General features: G+C 41.7%; 1 protein-coding gene across 5 annotated transcripts; it reads left to right on the top strand.

The window, feature by feature from the left end:
- Window positions 1-18: 18 nt before the first annotated feature.
- Window positions 19-23,208, top strand: chd8 (chromodomain helicase DNA binding protein 8). 5 transcript variants are annotated; one of them, XM_061838467.1, is made up of 39 exons: window positions 19-80; window positions 1,934-2,990; window positions 3,118-3,432; window positions 3,529-3,642; window positions 5,085-5,587; window positions 5,685-5,796; window positions 7,872-8,081; window positions 8,178-8,246; window positions 8,346-8,401; window positions 8,492-8,609; window positions 8,712-8,795; window positions 8,891-9,028; window positions 9,245-9,366; window positions 11,912-12,155; window positions 12,225-12,401; window positions 12,495-12,638; window positions 12,815-12,913; window positions 13,039-13,198; window positions 13,753-13,963; window positions 14,040-14,235; window positions 14,410-14,580; window positions 14,741-15,031; window positions 15,115-15,335; window positions 15,512-15,714; window positions 15,844-16,000; window positions 16,078-16,167; window positions 16,287-16,390; window positions 16,521-16,644; window positions 16,794-16,869; window positions 16,958-17,229; window positions 17,353-17,585; window positions 18,495-19,133; window positions 19,221-19,327; window positions 19,449-19,661; window positions 19,950-20,042; window positions 20,147-20,260; window positions 20,348-20,449; window positions 20,543-20,647; window positions 21,561-23,208. In XM_061838467.1, the coding sequence occupies exons 2-39, from the start codon at window positions 2,037-2,039 to the stop codon at window positions 21,954-21,956; spliced, it is 7,737 nt and encodes a 2,578-aa protein (XP_061694451.1). In that variant the 5' UTR covers window positions 19-80; window positions 1,934-2,036; the 3' UTR covers window positions 21,957-23,208. The 5 variants fall into 5 exon arrangements, with proteins under 5 accessions (XP_061694451.1, XP_061694449.1, XP_061694448.1 ...); XM_061838465.1 differs by having other exon boundaries at window positions 62-162; window positions 7,875-8,081; XM_061838464.1 differs by having other exon boundaries at window positions 62-162; window positions 19,224-19,327.
- The last annotated feature ends 75 nt before the right edge of the window (window positions 23,209-23,283 follow it).

The raw sequence follows: 23,283 nt of genomic DNA, 5'->3' as shown, positions 1-23,283 counted from the left end.
TCCGGCTCCGAAGACAATGGACCAATCGTAGCCCGGTAGCATCGGCAAGGCAGGCTTTGTACGGGTTCCCTGGCAAGAAGGTTAGTTCCTGCTCTCCCCTAGCCGTTTCCTGTAATCGGACTGTGTTGTGAGACGGAGAAAGCCATGTGTGTCGATGCAAAGGTACATTTAGCGCCCCGAATTATTACTGTGAGCCTCGGGGCACCGGACTTGATGGATCTGTTCGGCTATTTGACTGAAAAATGGACGCAGACTAAGTGAAAGAGTATTGCGGCCTAACCCGTGTCAGAACGTTGACGGGTAATGGTTTTTGTGGCACGTTGCTTTGGTTTGGTCGGGTTTGTTGATGAGATTGAAGGAGTCCGGTTGACTGGATGGTCGCTCGTAATAGACCCAGCACCCGGTGAATTGTTCCAACCTTTCAACACGGCGTGATTATGAGGGACTATAAGGAGTGGTTGCTTCCAGGCTTTGGTAATAGGCACATCTTGACGGTAGATGCTAATGCTAACCGACGGTTTTGTGAGGCAGAGGAAAGCATCCTACCTCTCCATCACTGCCTCCTCGCCCTACTTAAATGCCAACTATTCCCAATTACTAAATGTTTACCAGTGAAGTCTTTATTTTACATTAAATTCTTTCAACTGCTCTATACTTAATACAGTTATGTTCAAAAGTTAAACATCCTAGCAGAATTAATGAAACATTGGCTATTTCTTGGGCAAAGATAAATTAACTGGACCATGTCGTTATTTTTATTTATTTATTTTTGCTATTGTTATTTGCCTTTGTAAAGTACCTTTTACTTTAATTTGAACCCCATTCACATTTAATGTAACGTTTTGCCTGATTTTATTTTAAGAATCACAGGCGTCACCGATGGATTTTAAACTCATGTGTACAACCGTATGTATGACGTAGACAACGCTTGGCTTGTAGATTCACCAATTTAGAACTAAAATGTAAAGATCTGTTCATCGTCAATGGTAAATATTAATTGTAGCTCTGTTATTACAGACTTGAGGTCCAGGGATAGGCAAAAAAGATAAAAACGAGAAGATACATACATATATATATATATATATATATATATATATATATAACCAGACCAAGATAATAACGAGAAAATAAATATTAACTAGGATCCATCAAAACTGTGAACAGAAACTGGTAATGTATTGACATTTTAATGTTGGTTTTATGGAAAATTGGCAAACTTATTGATTTACAAACAATGTTTGTACTGTGGGAACATTTTTTTTCCCCGTTGAACCCCGGAATGCTGTACTTTGCTATCTATCTATCTATCTATCTATCTATCTATCTATCTATCTATCTATCTATCTATCTATCTATCTATCTATCTATCTATCATCTATCTATCTATCTATCTATCCATCCATCCATCCATCCATCCATCCATCCATTTTCTTAGCCACTTATCCTCACATGGGTCACAGGAGTGGTGGAGCCTATCCCAGCTGTCAACTGGTTGCCAGCCAATCACATGGCACATAGAGACAAACAGTCACAATCACACCTTGGGGCAATTTAGAGTGTCCAATTAATATTGCATGTTTTTGGGATGTGGGAGGAAACCCACTCAGGCACAGGGAGAACATGCAAACTCCACACAGGGAGGACTGGGATTGAATCCAGGTCCTCAGAACTGTTAGGTCAACTCTTTCCAGCTGATCCACTATGGTGCCACTATTATTTACTACTCTTTCCCCCCCCCCTTTTTTTTTTTTGTGGTTCTTTGTGGGGGGCATGACATGAAGTGTGGATATTTTTCTGTGTGTAGGCAAATCTAGAAAGATTTCGAAAAGAAGAGAAAGGCTTGGCTTTGTTCTTGTATTATTAATTAATTTATTAACCAAATGTTAAAAGCATCCTGAATTGATGTAATTGTCTGTTTTTCTCTCATCTACAGCAATTTTTTTGACATAAGAAAACAAACTGGACGATTACAATTTTGCCTTCATCTCGGCGCGTCTCTATCATTGTGCCCATCTCCCCTGTGTGGAAGGGGCAAGATGGCAGACCCTATAATGGACCTCTTTGAGGACACCCCCCTGTTTAACCTGGATGCCCTCCCGGATGACTCATTTTCTCAGGGTTCAGCAGACCCAGTGGAAGAGGCTCTTAAGCTGGCGTTGGGTCAGGTGGACACACCAGCGGAGCCAGAGTCCGCACCTGAACTTCCAGCCAACGCTGGGATTTGTGTTCCTGTAGCACCTGCCACCATACCTGAACAGGTCTCCATTCCAGCTCCTACACAGCAGACCGTGACGGCTGCTCAGACTGTTTCTTTATCTGCAGTTTCCACACTAGCCCAAGCCCCCGCAGCTGTTGATACTGTACCTCAAGTTCAACCCCATGCCACAGTACCCATTGCAAGCAATAGCAATGTGGTCACCAGTAGCACTGTCCTGCTTAACACACCGCTAACAGTTTCTAGCCCTCCAGCCACCCCCACCACTGCCGCCCAGCAACTCACACAAATCGCTCAGCAGCTTACTCCCCAGCAACTATCTGCCATCACACAGCAGGCGGGGGGGAAAATTGTCATTCTTAAAGGACCCCAGGGGCAAGCCCAGGTCCTTCAGACTGTATCAGGTGCCACAGGGCAGGCAGGTGGCAAGGTGATTCGTTTGGTGTCCGGCTCACCGCTTAAACCAGGGATGCCCATACTACAAGGAGGAGCAGTCTTGAACCAAGCGACCACAGGACAAACTCAAGTAAAGGTCAGTGCGGCGGGTGTGCAGAGGCTGCTGCAGTCCACAAACGGGCCAGTGAAACAGCTGCTGCTCACCTCCATACCCCAGCAAGGCCAGCAGGTTCAAGTGCAGATACCAGCTCAAACACAGATGGCCCAAGTCCAAGCTCAAGTGCAAGTCCAGCCCCAACCCCAGAGCCAACCTCCTCAGATCCAAATCCAAGCTCAAAACCAGGTGCAACTCCAGCCAGCCATGCAGGCCCAAACCCCAGTAAGTGCTCCTTACAATCACACTTTCAGATGATTCTTTAACTGATTTGCATTGTGGGTGTATGCCTATATTTGGCCCGTTTCCTCCTGATCAGAACGAGACTAATTAATTATGTTTATTGCTCTAGGGGAGTGAGGCTAAGCGAATCACTCTGGTTCTCCAGCAGCCCTCGCAGGCTGCTACTGCTACGTCAGTGGGTCAAACTGTCGTACCCCAACCACAGGTCACGCAGGTTCAAACAGGGCAAGGAGGTCAACAACAGGTCCAAGCGCCGGCTAGACTGGTCCTGGGACAGATCCCTGGGGGTAAGCTGGTCCTCCAGGGAAGCCAGCTCGCAGCCTTGACCCAGGCTCGCCCTGCTGGTCAGGCAGGAGGGCAGCCCAAAGTTCTTACCATCCAGCTGCAGCTGCAACAGCAGCCAAACCAGCAAGGAGGTGTAAAGGTCAGACACAGATATTGCTTTTGAAAGCCGATAGAAATCATTTTTTCAGCGTGACAGTTGACAAGCGGTTTGTGACTTACGTTTGTAACGTTTCAGTACCAATTGGTCTCGGGAGCTGGCAGTACTGGCAGCCCGCAGGTTCTGCAGATCTCTCAAAGCCAAGGTGGGCCGAGAGTTGCAGTGCCTCTTAAAATGCTTCTGCAGCCGCAGGTAATAATTTTCTGCACCATGTAGTTAAAGGTCAGATAACAAAGATGTTTTGGCAAAGATGTTATGGGGTCAGTTAAAATTCACATTCTTCTTTATGTAGATACTGTACATGCATGTAACCTCTTGGAAGTTTTCAGCCATAGTTTAGCTAAAAATTAGGTTTTTACGACATATAGAGTCCTCTCCAAACATACCTGAAGCTCAAGACACTCAACCCAGGGCTACCAAGTGATGTTGTAATTGGCAAACACGGCACGCTACGCACAGTATGCAGTTGCAAATGACATGTTGGAATATGTGGAGGAAAAGAATTTTAACATACAGGAGCACCCAACTGAATTTGGCATTGTCGAAGTGGACTTGTTTGAGCTGATCAGAGAATGATGGCAATGAGTGACAAATTAGCCGCTGTACAACAGAAAAAGAGAGTGACAACTGAGTTGATCTGACGGTATGTCAAGTGCATGTCTTTTTATGCAGTAATGGTTTGAAATAATGGCACACCAGGGGTGCATGAAAATTATATATTCGTATATGTTGCAGTGACATGGCACAGGCTTTTACATAGTATGCATTATTCCTATATACTGTGTGGCCCTTGCTCGATTTGCATTATAACACCCCACACACAAATTCTTTGCTGTGCGTCTGTTGGCTTGTCATTTTGGCAAAAGTACAGACAACAATAATGAAAAGTATTGGGGTGTTTTTTTTCCTCTGCTGCTTAGTGCATAGTAATAATAAGAACCGTAGGTATATACAAGGAAATGCTTACCTCTTGTATGTGCTGCATAGTTCTATTGGTGGCAGTTGAGGTACCGATGTCCATAAGAAAAAGAGTTGGCACTCCAGCTGGTTTCCGCTTCTACCTCTATATCCAATGCTTTCTGTGAAGCTTTTCTCAAAACACACCAGTGCAAAGTGATTGCTAGGCACCCATAGCTGATTGTGCTTCTTCCCGTGTTTGTTGACTTCCCTATCGACTGGTCACGTATTCTTTCTTCACTTGGAAAGCTCCCCCAAAAACTACACACAACGCCAACTGAACAGGACATTTGGCTTGTGTGACGACACAGCGCCGGAAAGAGATGAAGATTGGATGCAAAAAGTAGAAGGCGCGTTCTGCATCATATTTATTGATTTAACTGCTATACATATGTTATATAATGACCTCAAAATGGTAGTGGATGTTTGTAAAGGGTTTCTAGAGTTACCAAGACAAAAAGTCTTTGTCCTCTGACCTTTTAAGTACAGGGTGTCCCAAAAAACGTATACACACTTTAAATAATATTTGTAAATACTTTTACATGTTAAAAAATATTCGAATTATAATTAACATCAAGTTTACAATTCTTTAAAGTGTGCATACATTTTTTTGGGGGGACACCTTGTATTTTTTTGTCTGTGACAGGAACAATAATTCCATTTCTTCTATACCACAGACGAGCTCGGCATCTACAGCTGGTGGGGCTGTCTCGGTGCTGAAGGTTGTCAATGCTTCAACAGCGGGGCCTTCAAGTACAACCACCACAGCATCACAGGCTATCCGCATCACCAAGGCCCCTGGTGATTCTTCCTCTGTGCGACGGGTGGAGATCCTGTGCAAGCAAGAGAAGGCAAATCGAATTGTGGCTGAAGCTATAGCGAGGGCAAAAGCACGCGGTGAGAAGAACTTACCCAGAGTACTCAACCAGGACGAGCTTCCATCCACACAAACCTCGCCTGAAATCGGAAGCACTGTGACTGTAGTCTCAACTACAAAGAAAAAGCCAAGCGGTGGAGGGAGCAAGAAGAAAAGTTCTTTAATTGCAGGAACGCCATCTAGAAGTGTAGGAGGAATTGACAAAAAAGGCAAAGCCAAACCAGCAGGAGGGACAGTTGTTGATGTTGGAGGCACCACCATACCTGCTGCTGGCATTAAGGGCAAAAGCAAAACTAAGACAAAGTAAGAGATGCACGTTGGAAAATTTTGTTTTCTGTACACTGATTTGATCTTTGGACAAGAGCTGCCGACGTATTTTGATTTCCTGTTCCTCTCTTAGTACTATTACTCTTGTGGGGGCGAAGAAAAGAAAAAGGAATCCGTCCTCTGACCATTCAGATGGGGAGTTGAGTCCTGCCTCACCTGCTGCGCTGGAAGAAGACTTGATCATGGTAAGAGGATGGGTCCATAGGGCCACTCACTTGGATGGTTTTTGAAAACCATCCAATTGCTTCTGTTTGACTGTTTCATTTCGGTCCACGTGTTCCGTTTGGTTTCTAACGCATTTTTTCCCCCGTCTCGTTTACCAATGAAGTGAAGCAGTGTGTTCAAATCAGTGTGCAGTAGCAAGTTAGGCAAAATGGAAGTGCAGACCCCATTGTCTGTGACACATCCATTTGGCGATGCAGCAGCCAGTCATACTGCTCCAGAGCGCGTTGCCTCACTTCTTATGTTGGAGAGAAGAGATCGCGACTAGTAGGCTTACGATGGTCTTACTCCATCTTTATCTCTGACGCAATATATGTTATAACAGATGACTGTGTATTCAACAACTCGCTGGAAATCTTTGTTCATGACTAAGGTGTTTTGATTACCACAAACTTTTTCAGCTGATGATATGCCATGCTATCATGCAACGAGTTAGACTTAGTTAGAAAGTGGCAGACTTGTTGTTCCTGAACTGTTTACCTGATTTGAATGCAAACAGTCACTGGGATTTGACGGACCCGTATGTGCCCGCTCGCCATCGCACTCTCAAATCTGCACAGTCAAGCAAGAAAAATCACTCTCGTAAAATTTGTTACGAGTAGAAATACATAGATATTGAAAGACGATGCTTATTTTGTGTAATCTTGAAATTAATTTACGTGTTTATTTCATAAACATTGGTAACAAAACAAGTCTGATCCTAAACAATCAGGATTCACCCGGAAACAGGAAATGCAAGTTAACCGTACTGAGCATATTTGGAAGTTATGTCAAAAGTGCATGTTCCGAGGTTCTTCACGTACTTCGAGCGCATTTATGTCGAAAGCCATCAACATCACGAGCCTTGTCAAAGGAAGTTCAGTTACACTGAAAAAATTTCTGGGATATAACACGGGTAATGTTTCAGTATCTAACTGTAATAAGTATGAGATTGTGATTTACTTTGACTTTATCTAAATTCAAATGTTAGACTAGTCTGTCCATATATCTAAATTCGAACGGTCATTTTTCCCCATGGTACGGCATTATTTTTGAAGTTGAAAACTTTTCCTCTCTACATGCTTTAAAGATCATATACTGGTAGCTTTCATCAATTCATGAGAATAGGTACCGCTGTAAATTACGCTAGATTATAACAATACATCATGATTGCCGACAGGAATGTTTGTTACAATGTATCGCGAGCTTCTTGCTGTTGTTGTTTCAGCATTTTGAAATCATTGCGGGTATAGACTGTTCGTGTTTATTCCTTGACAGGCCAGTGCATTTAACTTTTCTTCAGATTAAGTTCATCGGATCAAGAATTTTTATTGATGAAAAATTTTAAATACTGTTTTATATAATGTACGACAAATGTCAGTTGAAATTGGAAATGATCATTTGAGTTAAAAATTTTGTTTTCTATTTATGTATTTGTTTATATTATTTTTAATATACAGTTACGTTATATTAATCTGTTAACAAGACTTTTAAAACGTTTTTTTTTTTTCCAATTTAGTAATATACTGATGTTCCATCCCTAATCACACCCGCAACTTTATGTCTGCAGGCATTACTGACCACACCCGTACATTTTTCAAATATGAGTGACTGATGTAAATACCCTCACATTAAAGATGAAAGTCGGCATTTAAATTATTCCTTGTTTGTTTCATTTCAAATCTACTGCGGTGGGGTTTAGAGCCAAAACAATGACTGGAAACTTATATCAATGATGCTATTAAGTTGACGTTTATAGAGTGAATTTTATCTGACATTATTCGTGCATAATTATCATCTGTAGAGCTTTGTTGAGGCAGGACAGCTATTTCAGTTCTGAAAAACTTCATGGTGAACCACAAAACAAAAATAGGGAAGGTATCAATACTGTAATACAGATCTTTTCTCAATTTAGTCACAAATGTACTTTGAGATTTTTTCCAAATGGGCCTCAATGTTTTTCTTCATTTAATTCCATTGTGGTATAGAATTGGTTGTGTTTTAATCAGCTCTTTATGTACTACTACTCTGACTGAACATGACTAACTCCTCTGTCCAGAAGAGGCGCTCTAATCGCGTGGTGAACAGGAAGAAGTACACAGAGGATCTGGACATTAAGATAACAGACGACGAGGACGAGCAGGAGGATGTTGATGTCACGACAACCACAGTGGCTGTGGCTTCAATCAGCGCAGCACCAGCTGCGGCACACATCCACCAGGAAATTGAGTTACATGATGATGGACTGCCTGGCATGCAGTTCTTTGTGGTGTGTTGATCATTTACTTTTAAAGATCAGACTGGGGAAAAAAAAATGTATTGAGTATTTTTCATTGAATTGTTTCATTATTGGCTTGTCATGCAGGAAAACCCAAGTGAGGAAGATGCTGCCATTGTAGACAAAATCCTTTCCATGCGTGTAACAAAGAAAGAAGTAAGCTTTTATGCAGTACTACTTATTCACTGGCCCATTTATAATTTACTACGTTCACAATTTGTGAAACATCCTGGCAAACATACCATTGTCTTTTAGGTATCCCCAGGCCAGTACTCCACCGTTGAGGAATTCTTTGTAAAATACAAGAACTAGTAAGTCTTACACAACCTTGACCCTTAAAATGTAACCCTTAGTTAGTGTGTATGAATGGCGTGCATACAATCTCTCTTTCTTGTTTCCAGTTCCTACTTACACTGTGAATGGGCAAGCATGGGGCAGCTAGAGAAAGACAAGAGGATTCATCAAAAGATCAAAAGATTCAAGACCAAACATGCACAGATGAGGCATTTTTTCCATGAGGTGAGTGGAAAAATGTCATCTTTACTTGCAGTTTGTCTACACGTTATAACGCTGTTGTTGCTTTGAAATGACGGGGCTGTTTGATTCTGTTGAATTCTTCAGGAGGAGGAGCTCTTTAATCCAGATTACGTGGAAGTGGACAGGATTCTGGATGTTTCACACAGTATAGACAAAGACAATGGCGAGGTATTAAAGAAATAGACTAAACGTGGCTATTCTGACCTAAAGAAAGTACATTGTTTGCATCGTTACTAACTTTCATACTTTCCTCCATCCCCTAGCCTGTGATATATTACTTGGTTAAGTGGTGCTCTCTGCCTTATGAAGATGCAACCTGGGAGTTGAATGAGGATGTTGATGAGGGGAAGGTCGAAGAGTTCAGCAAAATCCAAAACAGACAACCTCGCCTCAAAAGAACTGTAAGGACTGAAGTGCAATATATCACAAGTTGTGATTGACCCTTGTATTACATGTTAACATAAAGTCAGTCATTTCAAACTATGAATGCCATGCATCTATCTTGTTTTCTTCTTGATTGCAGTCATTTGTGAACATTAAGAAGACTTAACAGGAGGCAGTGTTAAAGTTAACATGCAATGATTTTTTTTTTTTCTTCATTCTGTCCTCTGCTGTAGATGCGGCCCCAGGCTGGCACATGGAAGAAGTTGGAGGAGACTAGAGAGTACAAGAATGGCAACACTCTTAGGGAGTATCAACTAGAGGGTGTCAACTGGCTGCTCTTTAACTGGTACAACAGGTATGTAATCCCATTCCCATGACATGTCCTGTAAAATGCACCAAAAAGTCAGTTAAATGTAGATTGACCATGTTGAAAAATCATTCAGTATTTCACGACGACGACTAACAGTTTCAGTGTGTAATAGGAGTAATCTCTTTTTATGGTTGGATTGGTCTGGGCAGTGGTTCTCAACTCTTCTTACTCTGGGACCCACATCTTGTTAATATGTCCTCACATCAAACAATGTACATTTTAGGACTGGGAAAACAGGAATGTCCTTCATTTAAACATGAACACAAAGTGTTCTTCAGAGCACAATATTAGGAAAGTGTTTTTGTTTAAAAATATACAAAACAAACAAACCTACATTGTCTGCGTTGACTCTAGATGGAGTAATATGACTTGCATGTATGTCAACAAAATAAATTAAAAATAAAGACTGTGAACTATCAGTAATGCCACACAATTTTGCTTGAGTCACCGTTGTGGACAAACTGAGAACTGTCTATAATGAATTGGAGAAAATATAAAAATGGCAATTAAAAAAACCAACACTGTCACGTGATTTATCCTTATTTTTTTTTTTTTTTTTCGGTTTTGGGCCTTTTCACCTAAACAATACAACCAAAATAAAATTTCTTATTGCTAACCCATAGCTCTACTCTGGTTGACATGTTAGCTTGTGTTCAAGCTTGTACACTACATCGTTAAGCAGTATTTGCAATTTTAGAAGCAATCCAATTCAGCATTGCCGATTAATTTATTTGACTGGGGCGTTAGTATCTACACACAGTATACCGTCATGGTTTGATAATGAGTTGATAGTCTTACACCATAAACTGTAACCTCAACACACACACATTCATTCCGTAAATACATATAGGCTTAGCTTGCGGTAAGCAATAATTACTGCAGTGGTCACCTTTACAGTTGAAAAAGTACATTTGCAAGTTTATTAAGCCACCAAGAATAAACAAAAGTCTAAACTTTTTTTTTTTCATTTTCTTTTCCAAAAACTTAACGCCTTTCAATCATTTAATTTAACATCGTTCCAGTGGCCGGTGTGGGTTTGTGTGCTCGTTAGTAGGTTTAGCTCCATCTGCAGCGTGTAACTTAATAATGAAAAGTGTTCATGATAGCCCCGGCCTTCCCCTGTTTGAAAACCGCTGAACTAGTGGGAATGTAAACACACATTAACAACACAAATGAATGTCTTTATTCCAGCAATAATTCAAATTTGTATGTTCCAATGAATCATGGAAAGTGGATGGCTTTACTGTCATTGTGCTAATGAGTAATCCAAACAGTGCCGTCCCTATTGTCACCCAACCTTCATGCTTGTTGCATGCTATCTATGTGCGCCACCCCAGCTACCAATGAGCTACAATTAATGTGGCTAAATACAATGCCGAGCCACAGAGATAAGCATGCGCGTTGCGTCCATAGTTGTCAGTCACTAATAGTCACCTCCATGACCTTAAAAAAAACTACTCATCATGGGGAAGGATAATGTTACATACCCACTGACTGTGAAAGATCGGTTCACTTTGTGTCCCTCACTTGAGTTGGCATCCGTGACACATATGGACAGATTGAAAGTGTACATGCTTCATCACTGCTGTAAGCTCAGCAAAGGGGGAGGCTTCTAATTTCCTGAACAAGTTCAGCTGTCCCAGCTTTGACTGTTTGGGCGAAGGTGAATTTGCGAATGCCTGCATCATCTGCACCACCTCGCACGAATTCACATCCATCCCATGTGAACTGCATTGACTTTCTATGTAATCGCACTGCGTGAAACACACAAAACGCGTCCGGACATCTACATATTAACGAGTATGTTTACTTTCATTAGAATTAACTTCACGATCTTGATTTGCAATACATTATATTAGATATCTTATTTATGTTTTTTATTATCTTTGGGCGAATGAGAATAGCAAAATATGGACTTTTTTGGTTTGGGGAAAGCTGGCACGTGACAAACATTGAATCACATAGCAATGACAAAGGCAGGCTTGACTACATGCCATATGTAAATTTACATGTAATTATAATATTAAAAAGTTGCATTTACAATTAATTAACGAGAAAGGTGTTTTTATGCATGTACAAATCTGTTCCAATAAAACCTTCCTCAACATCAGTCTAGATGCTCCAGGCTGGGCAAGAGTTTTGCATATATGTGCTCAAAAAGCTTTGCTACACATCTTTGCTTGCCATTAGTTGGAAACTAACTTCCATACTGTGATTTATCACCATAAAAACTAGGTGATTCGTTTTTCTTTCTTGCGTAACCTTGACCCTTAATATGCAACCTTCAGTAAGGTTGATCAGGATTGGTCAGAAACCTTTGTCCAAATATACACCTTCTGCCAATTAGTTTATAGCACAAACTTACAATTTTGTGGAGCCCTAGAGATATTTGGTTTGACACCCATTTCAACACTGACTTGAATAAGCCTTAAGGGCAATTTTACTGTATTATTTCCCCACTGTGAAGGAATGAAATTAGGGACTATCCTCTAACTATTTTCCTTTCCTCTGATCACACCTTGTGTCCCAGGCAAAACTGTATCCTGGCGGATGAAATGGGTCTTGGGAAGACAATCCAGTCAATCACTCTGCTGTCTGAGATTTATAGTACTGGGATACAGGGCCCTTTCCTGGTGATTGCACCCCTCTCCACCATCACCAATTGGGAGAGGGAGTTCTCCACATGGACCAATATGAATGCTATCGTCTACCATGGCAGCCTGGCCAGCAGGCAGATGATCCAACAGTATGAGATGTACTGCAAAGATGACAAGGTGGGCTTGATTGTCATTCATATGACTGAAATTGAACATTTCTGATGCATGTCACGATTGTGTGCACAGGAACATTTAATTCCAGGTGCGTACAAATTTGATGCCCTGATCACAACTTTTGAGATGGTGTTGTCTGACTGCCCTGAGTTGAGGGAGATATCCTGGCGTTGTGTAATCATTGATGAGGCCCATCGCCTAAAGAATCGTAACTGCAAGCTGTTGGACAGTTTGAAAATGTTGGACCTGGTTAGTTGACCCAAGTTGAATATTTCAGAATATTGCAGAGTTCAGTGTGTGCTTTTCACTTAGGAGTCACCTTATTGTTTTTGCCCCATTAAGGAACACAAGGTGTTGTTGACTGGCACTCCTCTGCAGAATACTGTGGAGGAACTCTTCAGTTTACTTCACTTCCTGGAGCCTGCCCAGTTCCCCTCTGAAATTGAATTCCTGAGGGAATTTGGAGACCTCAAAACTGAGGAGCAGGTACAAAATATGACATGATCTTTTTGGCACCAACAGACATAGTATTTTGTTTACTTTGACTCTAAAAGTATGTATCATCTTTCTCATAACTTAATATTGTTCGAATTTTAAATTTGGCTGTGACTGTCCGCGCAAGTCCTAGTTTCCTTCTTCTCTCCCCCCCCCCCACCCTCCAGGTTCAGAAGCTGCAAGCTATATTGAAGCCTATGATGTTGCGAAGGCTCAAAGAAGATGTTGAGAAGAATTTGGCACCAAAACAGGAGACGATCATTGAGGTTAGTAAATGTTCTTTAATCAATTATGGGCATTTTACATTAAAAAAAAAAAATACCATAATCTCTGTATACCTTTTATTGTCAAGAGTCAAAATGTTAAACAACTCTTATATTTTTACTCAAAGGTTGAGTTGACGGATATTCAGAAGAAGTACTACCGGGCTATCCTGGAGAGGAACTTCAGTTTTCTCAGTTTAGGAGCAAACAGTAACAGCAATGTCCCCAACCTACTCAATACTATGATGGAGCTGCGCAAGTGCTGCAACCACCCTTACCTCATCAATGGTATTGCAATTCTCTTAGTTCTCCATGTTTTAAACAAATTCACTTTTTAAAAATACTTACAGCCATGCCACTTTTGGTTTTGTCTTAATGATAATTAAGAAGTGCATAAAAATAAAAAGTTTAATTTATGTTTTGCAGTAAGTTTATCTATGGATTTAACAATACCTGAGAATTTGCACTGGGCAATCATTATTAATATTATTTTTTTACAACTATAAAGTATCGGCTATTTTTCCAAAGATTAGCATGCCTGGCTTGTATTGTACTGATCATTAAGTTTAGCAAGTCAAGGGGTTGTTGATTTTGCCCTTTGGATAAAAATCCTATGTGGATTCCTTGAGCTGGATTCCAGTTAATGTGGTGATGTTAAATCAGATGTTGAAATATTTACATACATCCCATGTTGAAATATTTATTTACATCCCACCACACATTGAGTTGCCCCATATCTGAAAACTACTGATGGGGCAATGTTCTTGGCCCTTACATTATGTGATTTCATCAATACATCCTTCAATTTGATGGTGAAGACATGTCTTGTCTGTCTTAACAAGGTGCGGAGGAGAAGATTATAGCCGAGTTACGACAGGTTTATGACCCCCTGGCCTCAGACTTCCATTTGCAGGCGCTAATTCGATCAGCTGGAAAGCTCGTCTTGCTTGACAAACTGCTGCCACGTCTCAAGGCTGGTGGTCACAAAGTCCTCATATTCTCCCAAATGGTGCGCTGCTTAGACATTCTGGAGGACTACCTCATCAACAAGAGGTAGGGCACCTTGCCTTATTTTCTTCAGCGCTTTGTTGTATGTATATCTCTCTAAGTTATGTACACATTTTTATAGATACCTTTATGAGCGGATTGATGGCAGAGTGCGTGGGAATTTACGACAGGCTGCCATCGATCGCTTCAGCAAGCCTGACTCTGACCGCTTCGTCTTTCTGCTGTGTACCCGAGCTGGAGGCTTGGGTATTAACCTCACTGCTGCTGACACCTGCGTCATATTTGACTCTGACTGGAACCCTCAGAATGACCTGCAGGTATGTATACAACTCTAACCTGCTTTCCAATAAAACATTGTCTTTGAAGTTTTTTCCTTTTGTGGATCAATTTTTTGTAATTGAATGCCATAATAATAAAAACAATAACAATTTTATGCCGTAAGTTTTTTTTTTTTAATGAATGAATTACTTTTTTTTTTTAAACTTATTCAGGCACAAGCTCGATGTCATCGTATTGGCCAGTCAAAGGCAGTCAAGGTCTACCGTCTGATCACAAGGAATTCGTATGAGAGGGAGATGCTGGATAAAGCAAGTTTGAAGCTGGGTCTCGACCGTGCTGTCCTGCAAAGCATGAGTGGTAACAAAGAGAGCAATGTTAATGGGGTAAGAAAACATTCTGCACACTGATCATTCATTCATTTTCCAAGCTGCTTATCCCCACAAGGTTCGTGGGAACGCTGGAGCCAATGCTCACTGATCAGTCACTTACAATTTATATTATGGATGAGTTTCAGTTCAAATGTTTTTGTGTCACTTCTAACAGATTCAGCAGTTTTCTAAAAAGGAGATTGAGGACTTGCTAAGGAAAGGAGCTTACGCTGCCATCATGGACGAGAATGATGAGGGTAGTCGTTTCTGTGAGGAAGACATTGACCAGATCCTCCAGCGAAGAGCCACCACCATAACCATAGAGAGTGAGGGCAAGGGCTCCACCTTCTCAAAGGCCAGCTTTGTGGCTTCTGAGAACCGTAATGACATCGCCCTGGATGACCCAGAATTCTGGGAAAAGTGGGCCAAGAAAGCTGACATAGACATGGACACACTCAACAGAAAGGTAAAATGATTTTTCACTTTTAAAGGGTATTTTGCACTTCTTGCCTGTAATTTGCTATTCTTAATTGATTCTTTCTCCCTTAGAACACACTCGTTATTGACACTCCCAGAGTCCGCAAGCAGACCCGCCAGTATTCCACTTTGCGAGGAGAAGGTGCAGAACTATCGGATGCGGACAGTGACGAAGAGTACCCACCTGCAAATGCCAGGCATTCTCGTTCTTCCCGACGTGCTGACCGTCACAGTGGAGTGGGTTACGGTCGCACGGACTGTTTCCGTGTGGAAAAACATCTGCTTGTCTATGGGTAGATAGAATTGTATGCTACACTAGTTTTCTCAAGCCTAATGTTCTTTTACAGTAAGACTTTGTAGTTGCGATATGAGCCATCGCTATCATTTGTGACTGAATTGGATTATATCGTCTGTTTAAAAACAAAAAACGTCACACCCTCTTTTTTTTTTTTTCTCCAATGTTTTCCAGTTGGGGCCGCTGGAGGGACATCCTCTCTCATGCCAGATGTAAGCGACGCCTGAGTGAGCGCGATGTGGAGACAATTTGCCGCGTCATCCTGGTATTTTGTCTCCTTCACTATCGCGGTGATGAGAACATTAAGAGTTTTATCTGGGAACTCATCACGCCTCCGGAGAATGGACGTGAACCCCAAACACTGCTCAACCACTCTGGTAGGAACATGTTCGTGGCTTCACCTTTCGACTTGCATGTAAAATACGTGGTCAGGCTAACTGGGCTTTTTCTTTTGTTTGAGGCACAGAAATTCTTACTTTCATCGAGTTTACTTCTTTTCTCCTCAGGCCTTTCCATCCCTGTCCCCAGAGGCAGAAAAGGCAAGAGGGTAAAAACTCAGAGCACATTTGATGTGCAGAAGGTGGAGTGGATCCGCAAGTACAATCCAGACACACTTCTGCTTGATGACAGTTACCGCAAACACCTTAAGCATCAGTGCAACAAGTTAGTGAAGCACAAGTTGTCTTCCTGCATATGTGTACTCTTTGTGATGTGTCTAAATGTTCTCTCTTCTCACTAAGGGTATTGCTGAGGGTGCGTATGCTCTACTATCTGAAGCAGGAAGTGATAGGTGAACATGCTGACTCTGTCTTGAAAGGGGCAGACATCAGGTATTCAATTCAGGGATTTTTGCATATGTTGCAATGCAACTACGCAATGCAAGACATTAACTGAGATACACTAGGGAGTAAAATGTATTATTATTATTATTATGATTATTCCCCCTCAGAGATGTTGATATTTGGATGCCAGAGATGGAGCAGCAAGAGGTGCCTGCAGGTTGGTGGGATGGTGAGGCAGACCGCTCTCTGCTGGCTGGTGTGTTTAAACATGGTAAGAAAATTCTGGAGAACAGTAAGTCTTTCCTCCACTGATTCATCTCTTTGTGGCCAGGCTGACTACTCAGGCTACCTTGAAATGGAGCGGGTTTGTACTTACGAACTAACTATCACTCTGTTACCAGGTTATGAGATGTACACAACCATGCGTGCTGATCCTCGTCTCTGTTTCCTGGAGAGGGTGGGCCGCCCAGATGACAAGGCTATCGATGCTGAGCAACACACTGCTGATGGCGAGCTGGGAGATGAGTAAGTCATTCTGGCACTCTTCACACAAACAGTACTTTCCATTATTCAGTTCTGTTTTCATATCTGGCTGGTCATAGCAGCATTTGAGCAGGTGGTAAAATTTTGATGACTCAAGTAATGTCTCACCTGCTTTTTACCATTTTACACAGAGGCGATTATGATAAATACTCAGAGGACCCAGAGTTCAAGCCGGCATCCAGACTCCCCAAAGATTCTTATGATGAGGTATACTTCTGAGCGTTACACCATCAGAGCTTCTTAAACAGTTTATCAAAAGTCTCACACATTGTTATTTATCGCTCCCATCAACTAGTCGGACGGTATGAAGCTGGAGGATATTTCTGTCGAAGACAAGGTCGCTCCGGGGATATTGGATAGCGTTTCTAACCAGAACCAGAGCGGATGTGATTGGCCCTCCAGTTCATCACTTACAGCGCGCTTACGGCGGTTGGTCACAGCTTACCAGCGCAGCTACAGGCAAGAACAGCTAAAAATTGAAGCTGAGGCAAAGGGCGACCGCAGACGCAGAAGGTGTGAGCAAGCTAGCAAGCTAAAGGAGATAGCGCGGCAAGAGCGACAACAAAGGTATTCTAGTATATTTTTCTATGTGAACATCAATTTCAAAGCGCATTTTGATCTTCACTTCTAACGTACAAGTCAGGTTCACTTCACTAAAAATCACCCAAATTTATTTTTATTTTTCTGCAGATGGACACGCAGGGAGGAATGTGACTTCTATCGTGTTGTCTCAACTTTTGGTGTGGAAAGAATGAAAAAGGAGGCAGGCCTTGTTGAAGGCGAAGAACCAGATTATGAGTGGACGCGATTCCGCACCTTTGCACGCCTGGATAAAAAAACTGATGAAAGCCTTAGTCGATACTTCCGCTCTTTTGTAGCCATGTGCCGGAGAGTATGTCACCTGCGTCCTGGCCGGGATGAGGGTAACTACTGCCACTCCACAATACTCATTACAATAATATTGCACCGCCAGACTCAAAATGTACCATTGTCAGTGTTGGTCAAGCTACTTGGAAATTGCTAAAGTACAAGTTCTTCTACTAACCCTTAAATGAAGCCTCACTGTAGTGAAAGGTACCCACCAGAGAAATGTACCAAGCTAACCTACAATGAAATTACAAAAAGTAATTGAACTACATTAAGTCAACGTCAGTGTAGCTAGTGTTCAGTTAAAATATGAGAAGATTCAGTTGTTTATTAAACCTTTCTTTCTGAGCAAAACCAACACAAAAAACATACTTAAATAATCGGCTTTCTATCTTCTAGTCAGACTTGGTTAGCTGGCGGTTGTTGTCTTAACTTCAGGAAATACTTGAATTTGTGTCTTTAAACTTGTTGGAGGTCCTGGATGTTGACTGGAGGATTCTTACTGGAGTTGCCCAGTAAACAAATGAACTTAGAACTGTGGACTCTTAAGTAACATGATTTTCTTTTTTAAATTATGTCCACGGGGCTTCATGAGATGTATACATCTTTGCTCCTCCTTCTGCAATTTTTTTCCAGCTGTGGCCTTTCCACCTCACTCTGCTGCATTAGCAGACAGTTCGCAGGCATCTTTTAAGAAGCATTCTCAGGCAGCATCAGCGGTGTGATGTCAAACAGAAGAGAAGCATTTACCTTGTAATTGTTGAGGTTGAAAATAACAACATTACTGAGAAATGTAGTGAAACTAGTAACATTGCTACTTGTTATACAGCTACTGTCAAGGACTACAGGTTGTAAATTGGATTTATATTATTTACACCAAAAAATCTATTACATAAATAAATTAAGATTCATGTATGCAGTGGGTTTTATTTTATTAAAACTTGACTCTTCCGTACTTTCCCTAGATCTTCCACCACTTCCCCAGACTGTGGCCCCAATCACAGAGGAGCGAGCTTCCCGCACTCTTTATCGCATTAGCCTCCTCCGTCGTCTCCGTGAGCGAGTTCTTCCGCACCCCTCCCTAGAAGAGCGTCTGCCGCTGGCCCCACGCACCTCTGAGCTGCCCACCTGGTGGAGTATCCCAGACCACGACCGTCAGTTAATGCTCGGCGCAGCGCTGCACGGTGTCAGCCGCACTGAGCTCTCAGTCTTCTCAGACCCCCAGTTTACCTTCACTGCGGCTCGAGATGAATTCATTCAGAACCAGCAAGCCCCGCCTCCACCCCAGCCACAACCCATTATGCACCTCAACCAGCCAAAATCCATCACAGAGGTGTCTGGTGAGAAAGAGGACGGACAAGAAATAGACATTAGTTTGCTGGGTGGTGAAATTAGTGCTCACCTACAAAGTACACCTTTGACTCATCATCATGATGGCAAGGGACAAGGGCAGAACTGGAGCTTCAAGATGAACAAAAACAAGGGAGAAAACAAAAGCGGTCAAGAGGGTGGTTCTGATTCTGATTCAGATTCAGGTTCGTCGTCATCTGATCAATCAGGTAGCAGCGATGAGAGCGGTGATAGTGAAGAAGAAGTGGATGGAGGTTAGTTGGTATTTGACATCAACAATCCACAGTTGTCCAAAAAAGAAGTCAACACATTCTAAGACTTTCCCATGTGTTTTTTTTTAGCAGGTGTGAAGGCGTGTGATGTCGATGAAGAGAGTGGTCTATTCTCGATAGCCTTATCTCAGGATGGCATTCCTCCCACGAATCCTGTCAGGATAGAATGGCCAAAGGTAAAAAAAAATGGAGAGAGAGAAAATTTGTACAATGAACTCCGAGGGCTTAAACCATTTAAAAGAAAATATATGTAATTTGCTCATTGTAAATGTTTAAATGCCTCTCATTTAAACACAGGACCGCGTGTTGATCAACCGCTTGGACAATTTGTGTACACTGGTACTTACTGGTCAATGGCCATCGGGGCGGCGCTATGTATCTGAGGCTCATGTCAACCAAAGCGCAGAGCTGCAGGGAGACGAGATGTCGTACATTCGGACGGGCCGGAAAGCCCTCGCAATACCTGGAGGAGAAGGAGAGGATGGAGAATTCACTGTCAAGCTCCTCAAGGTAATTGTACACCAAACCTTTAGAATCTCATTTTATCATCTTTGGAAAAGGTCACATTTGATGTATACTGTTTGACATGTTGAAAAAGTGTTTAGAAAGTGTGTGTGTGTGTGTGTGTGTGTGTGTGTGTGTGTGTGTGTGTGTGTGTGTGTACGCGCACACGTGTATTTTAACAGAACATGTTTAAATGTACCGTATATATTGAGATTTTCCCAATGGCCCAACATAGACACAGCATTGGTGGTGTTTATTACTGTTCAGTATGTGCCTCTCTCACAATCTTCCCAGGAGGAGGGGCTGAAGCTGACCTTCTCCAAGCAGGCACTGATGCCCAACGGGTCAGGTGGTGAGAGCAGCCGTAAGCGGCGGAAAGAACTGGAGGTACAGGGATCATCTTCCACGTGCTTTTATTTGGAACAATCTGTTGGGTGCAACAGCCACACCACATTTTGTCCACTAACTTCTTTCCACCGTATCTGTTGTAGTTATCAGACACAGATGGCCTCCTTGATCCACTGGAGCGTATTCCTCGCCGCCGTGACCCTCCCACCTGGCTGAAGGAGAATCCAGACTATGAAGTAGAAGGAGACATGCTAGCGGTACAACAATTTCTCCCGTTCAGTTTTTGTTGTTGTTTAAGTGAGAAGCAAATGTTTTTGTTTTTTGATCACATACTTGTCCTTCAGCTTCTTGTGAACAGGAGTAAGAGGAAGAGGAGAAGGAGGGCAGATAAACCCCTGACAGGCAATGAGAAGGTCAAGCTAATTAACATAAGGACAGGAAAGAAGGTCAGATATACAATGCACATTGGTTTAACAGTTATTTCAGACCTTTTGACATTTCCTCCCAACAACTTTTTTTTCCCCCCTCTACAACTTAAGATCGGAGCTGCATTTTGTCCGATGCTGCAAAACCTAAGAGAATATCTGGAGGAAAATGCTGATTTTGTTGTCGCGCCGGATTGGTCGGAAACAGTTCGGAACTCTGTATGTACACCCAACACTACATTTTGTTTCGTGGGAGCTTTTTGTTTGTGTTCAAGGACCATAATTGTTTTTTTTGTTTTTTTTTGTCTGTTTGTTTTTCAACAAACAGATTCTTAGTTTATTACACACATTACACTTTCCTAACAATTGGTATATTTTTTTAGCTTGCTTTATTTTTATATTTAAAATAATGTAAAGTGCATTGTGTTGTATTTTTATTGGGTTTGAAAAGCGCTTACACATAAAGTTTGATTGCTAATTTCCCTCTTTGCTTCGGCTTTTGGTATTCAGCCTTGGGTGCCTCCTTTTTCTTTTCAGTCAGGAATTTCAGTTTATTGCATCATTAGTATGTAACCATAATGCTGGTAAATGTTGCCAAATTTATTAAGAATGTATGAATACCCGATCAGCATTTTCAATGAGAAACAGTTCTTTAATGTTCTCTGGATATACTGTAGGTCTCGCCTCTTATCTTTAGCACATACACGTGTCAAGCTTGAAGCTAATGAAGGTTGCATAAAAGCAGCTGCTTCTTAGTGAGGATAAGCTGCAGAGCAAGCAAATTCTGGAAAAAAATATGGAATTGACCAAATTGGACCATAGCTGCTTTTGGTCCAATATCAGTGATGTGATTTGATTTGTGGACTATATGTAAAAATAATGTTGTTGGGGTGATTAAACAATACTCTTTTCAACTAAATTTGTCTTCACGAAACTGTGTGTAGGAGTAACATATCCACGTGTATTGTGTTCTGAAATTGGAAGTCGTCAGGGATGCGCAACATTGGTTGACTACAACTGTCAAAATTTAACATGTAAAGGGAAAATCCTTTTGATTCTTAATAATGTGAAAACCATTTCTTTGACAAATACCAACAATAGTTCAACTGTATTTTGTGTTTCTTTCTACCAGGGCTTTTTGCCTGAGACACTCTTCCATCGACTGCTGACTGAATACTCGGAGATCCCCAAGAAAAGTCGCCACCGCCACCATCACCACCACCACCATCATCATCATCACCACCACAATCATCACCAACACCCCCACACGCCAGACCCCATGCCAGAAAATCCCTACTTGGAAGGGGTAGAAGAAGAGACTCTGGTCTCAGACGGAGCTTACATGATGGACGAGGAGGACCTGGAGACCTCCCAACACTTCCTCACCAGTCCGGACTTTGATGTTAAGATTGAGGCTGGGGACAGCCTTTCCCAAGGAGACTATGACAGCTCAGAACAAGAGGCCCTATTAGATGACGTCATCCTCACACAGAAGGACTCTGACTCGTCATCTAGCTCAGAGGACTAATTCACTCCCTGTAAATGATTTGACTCAGTCCCTGTCTGAAAGTGCATCGTTATCCTTCATTTATTTTTACCTTATGTTTGGAATTATTGTTGGAATTTTGTTTCTGATTTTATGCATTACAATTTTCTTTTTTTCCTTTCATGAAAGACGATCAGGTTTGCACCGATGTTTTCCATTTTCATCAGGGACAAATTTCAATCTGTCTCTCCTCAGTCTTCTACTGTAGCCACTGCAAATGGCAAAAAAAAAAATCATTCTTTGTGGCCCACCATTCTCCTCCGTTCACTCCCAAATCAAGACGTTCCCATCACATTCCCAGCTGTGACCAAAAGGGGGCCTCCTGCTGTAGATACCCTTTTCTTATCAAGGAGCCTCAATTGAGGTTTTCAACAGCAACAACTGAATGCCTATACTGAGTGAAGTGGTATCCCACTTTCCCAGCCTTATGGAATCACAGAACCTGAGTCCATAGAGGTCTGTAAATTACGAACAAGGGATTCCAATGTGTGGGTGTACTCTTTATGTTTTAATTGTGTGAAGCAGAGGGAGTGTGGAGCATCAGTTACTGAGACAGTGAAAAAAGGAGGCTTGTATTGTATCATGTAGATCAGGTAAGTTGTGTCCAATGGTGCAAAGGTGGCAACGAATTACTATTCTTGTTTTAGGAATTATCTGTGACATGAATAACAGCAAACTACAGTGGAAGCAAGTCTGTGTGTATTATTGTCACTTTCACCGTGCACCTGTTGGTTTGGTTTACTTGAAAATATTTATGAAATAGTCATTTATTGCCGACATGTAGTCCTTTTCACCACGGAAGGTAACCAGAGTCTTTTCTTATGAGATTTCATGAATTAAAGCTTTGCTCCTGTGTCCTTAATGCAAATTTATAATAGCATCCAATATGAAATCTACCAGTAGGATGCCACTGGGTACAGTACTCACTCACTCACTCAAAAGATGAGAGTGGGCTTTTGGATGTAATTCCTACATGAACCTAAAATGTACAGGAGCTGAAAGTCAAAATTCGCAATGGGCTCGATCCACAAAAAAAAAAGCAAACAAACATGACATTTCCACTTATTTGCCTTTGTGACCTAACACTAAGATGTGATCACTTGCCTCTGAAAACATCTTGTTTGAAACCTTGCTATCAGTGTTGTCCTGTTGATTTTTTTTTTTCCTCAGTCTCATGTCAAAATGTTGATTGAACTGCAATGAAGTTTGGATATTAAATCAGTGCATTAATGGATGAAGCACCTGTTGTAAATGTTGCCTTTCAGCTCCCATTTTAAAACTGCAAGTTGTGCAACCTGTATGAACATTG

The sequence above is a fragment of the Syngnathoides biaculeatus genome, chromosome 13, assembly GCF_019802595.1.
Source record: "Syngnathoides biaculeatus isolate LvHL_M chromosome 13, ASM1980259v1, whole genome shotgun sequence".
NCBI classification, from domain to species: Eukaryota; Metazoa; Chordata; class Actinopteri; order Syngnathiformes; family Syngnathidae; genus Syngnathoides; species Syngnathoides biaculeatus.
This window is presented reverse-complemented; position numbering and strand designations above follow the sequence as displayed.

Bases quoted from the DNA above. Each gene is read 5' to 3' on its own strand.
- chd8 (XM_061838463.1), top strand. The intron at 5,588-5,684 runs GTAAGAGATGCA...TTCCTCTCTTAG, and splicing joins AAAAGCAAAACTAAGACAAA to TACTATTACTCTTGTGGGGG. The intron at 14,581-14,740 runs GTAAGAAAACAT...CACTTCTAACAG, and splicing joins AAGAGAGCAATGTTAATGGG to ATTCAGCAGTTTTCTAAAAA.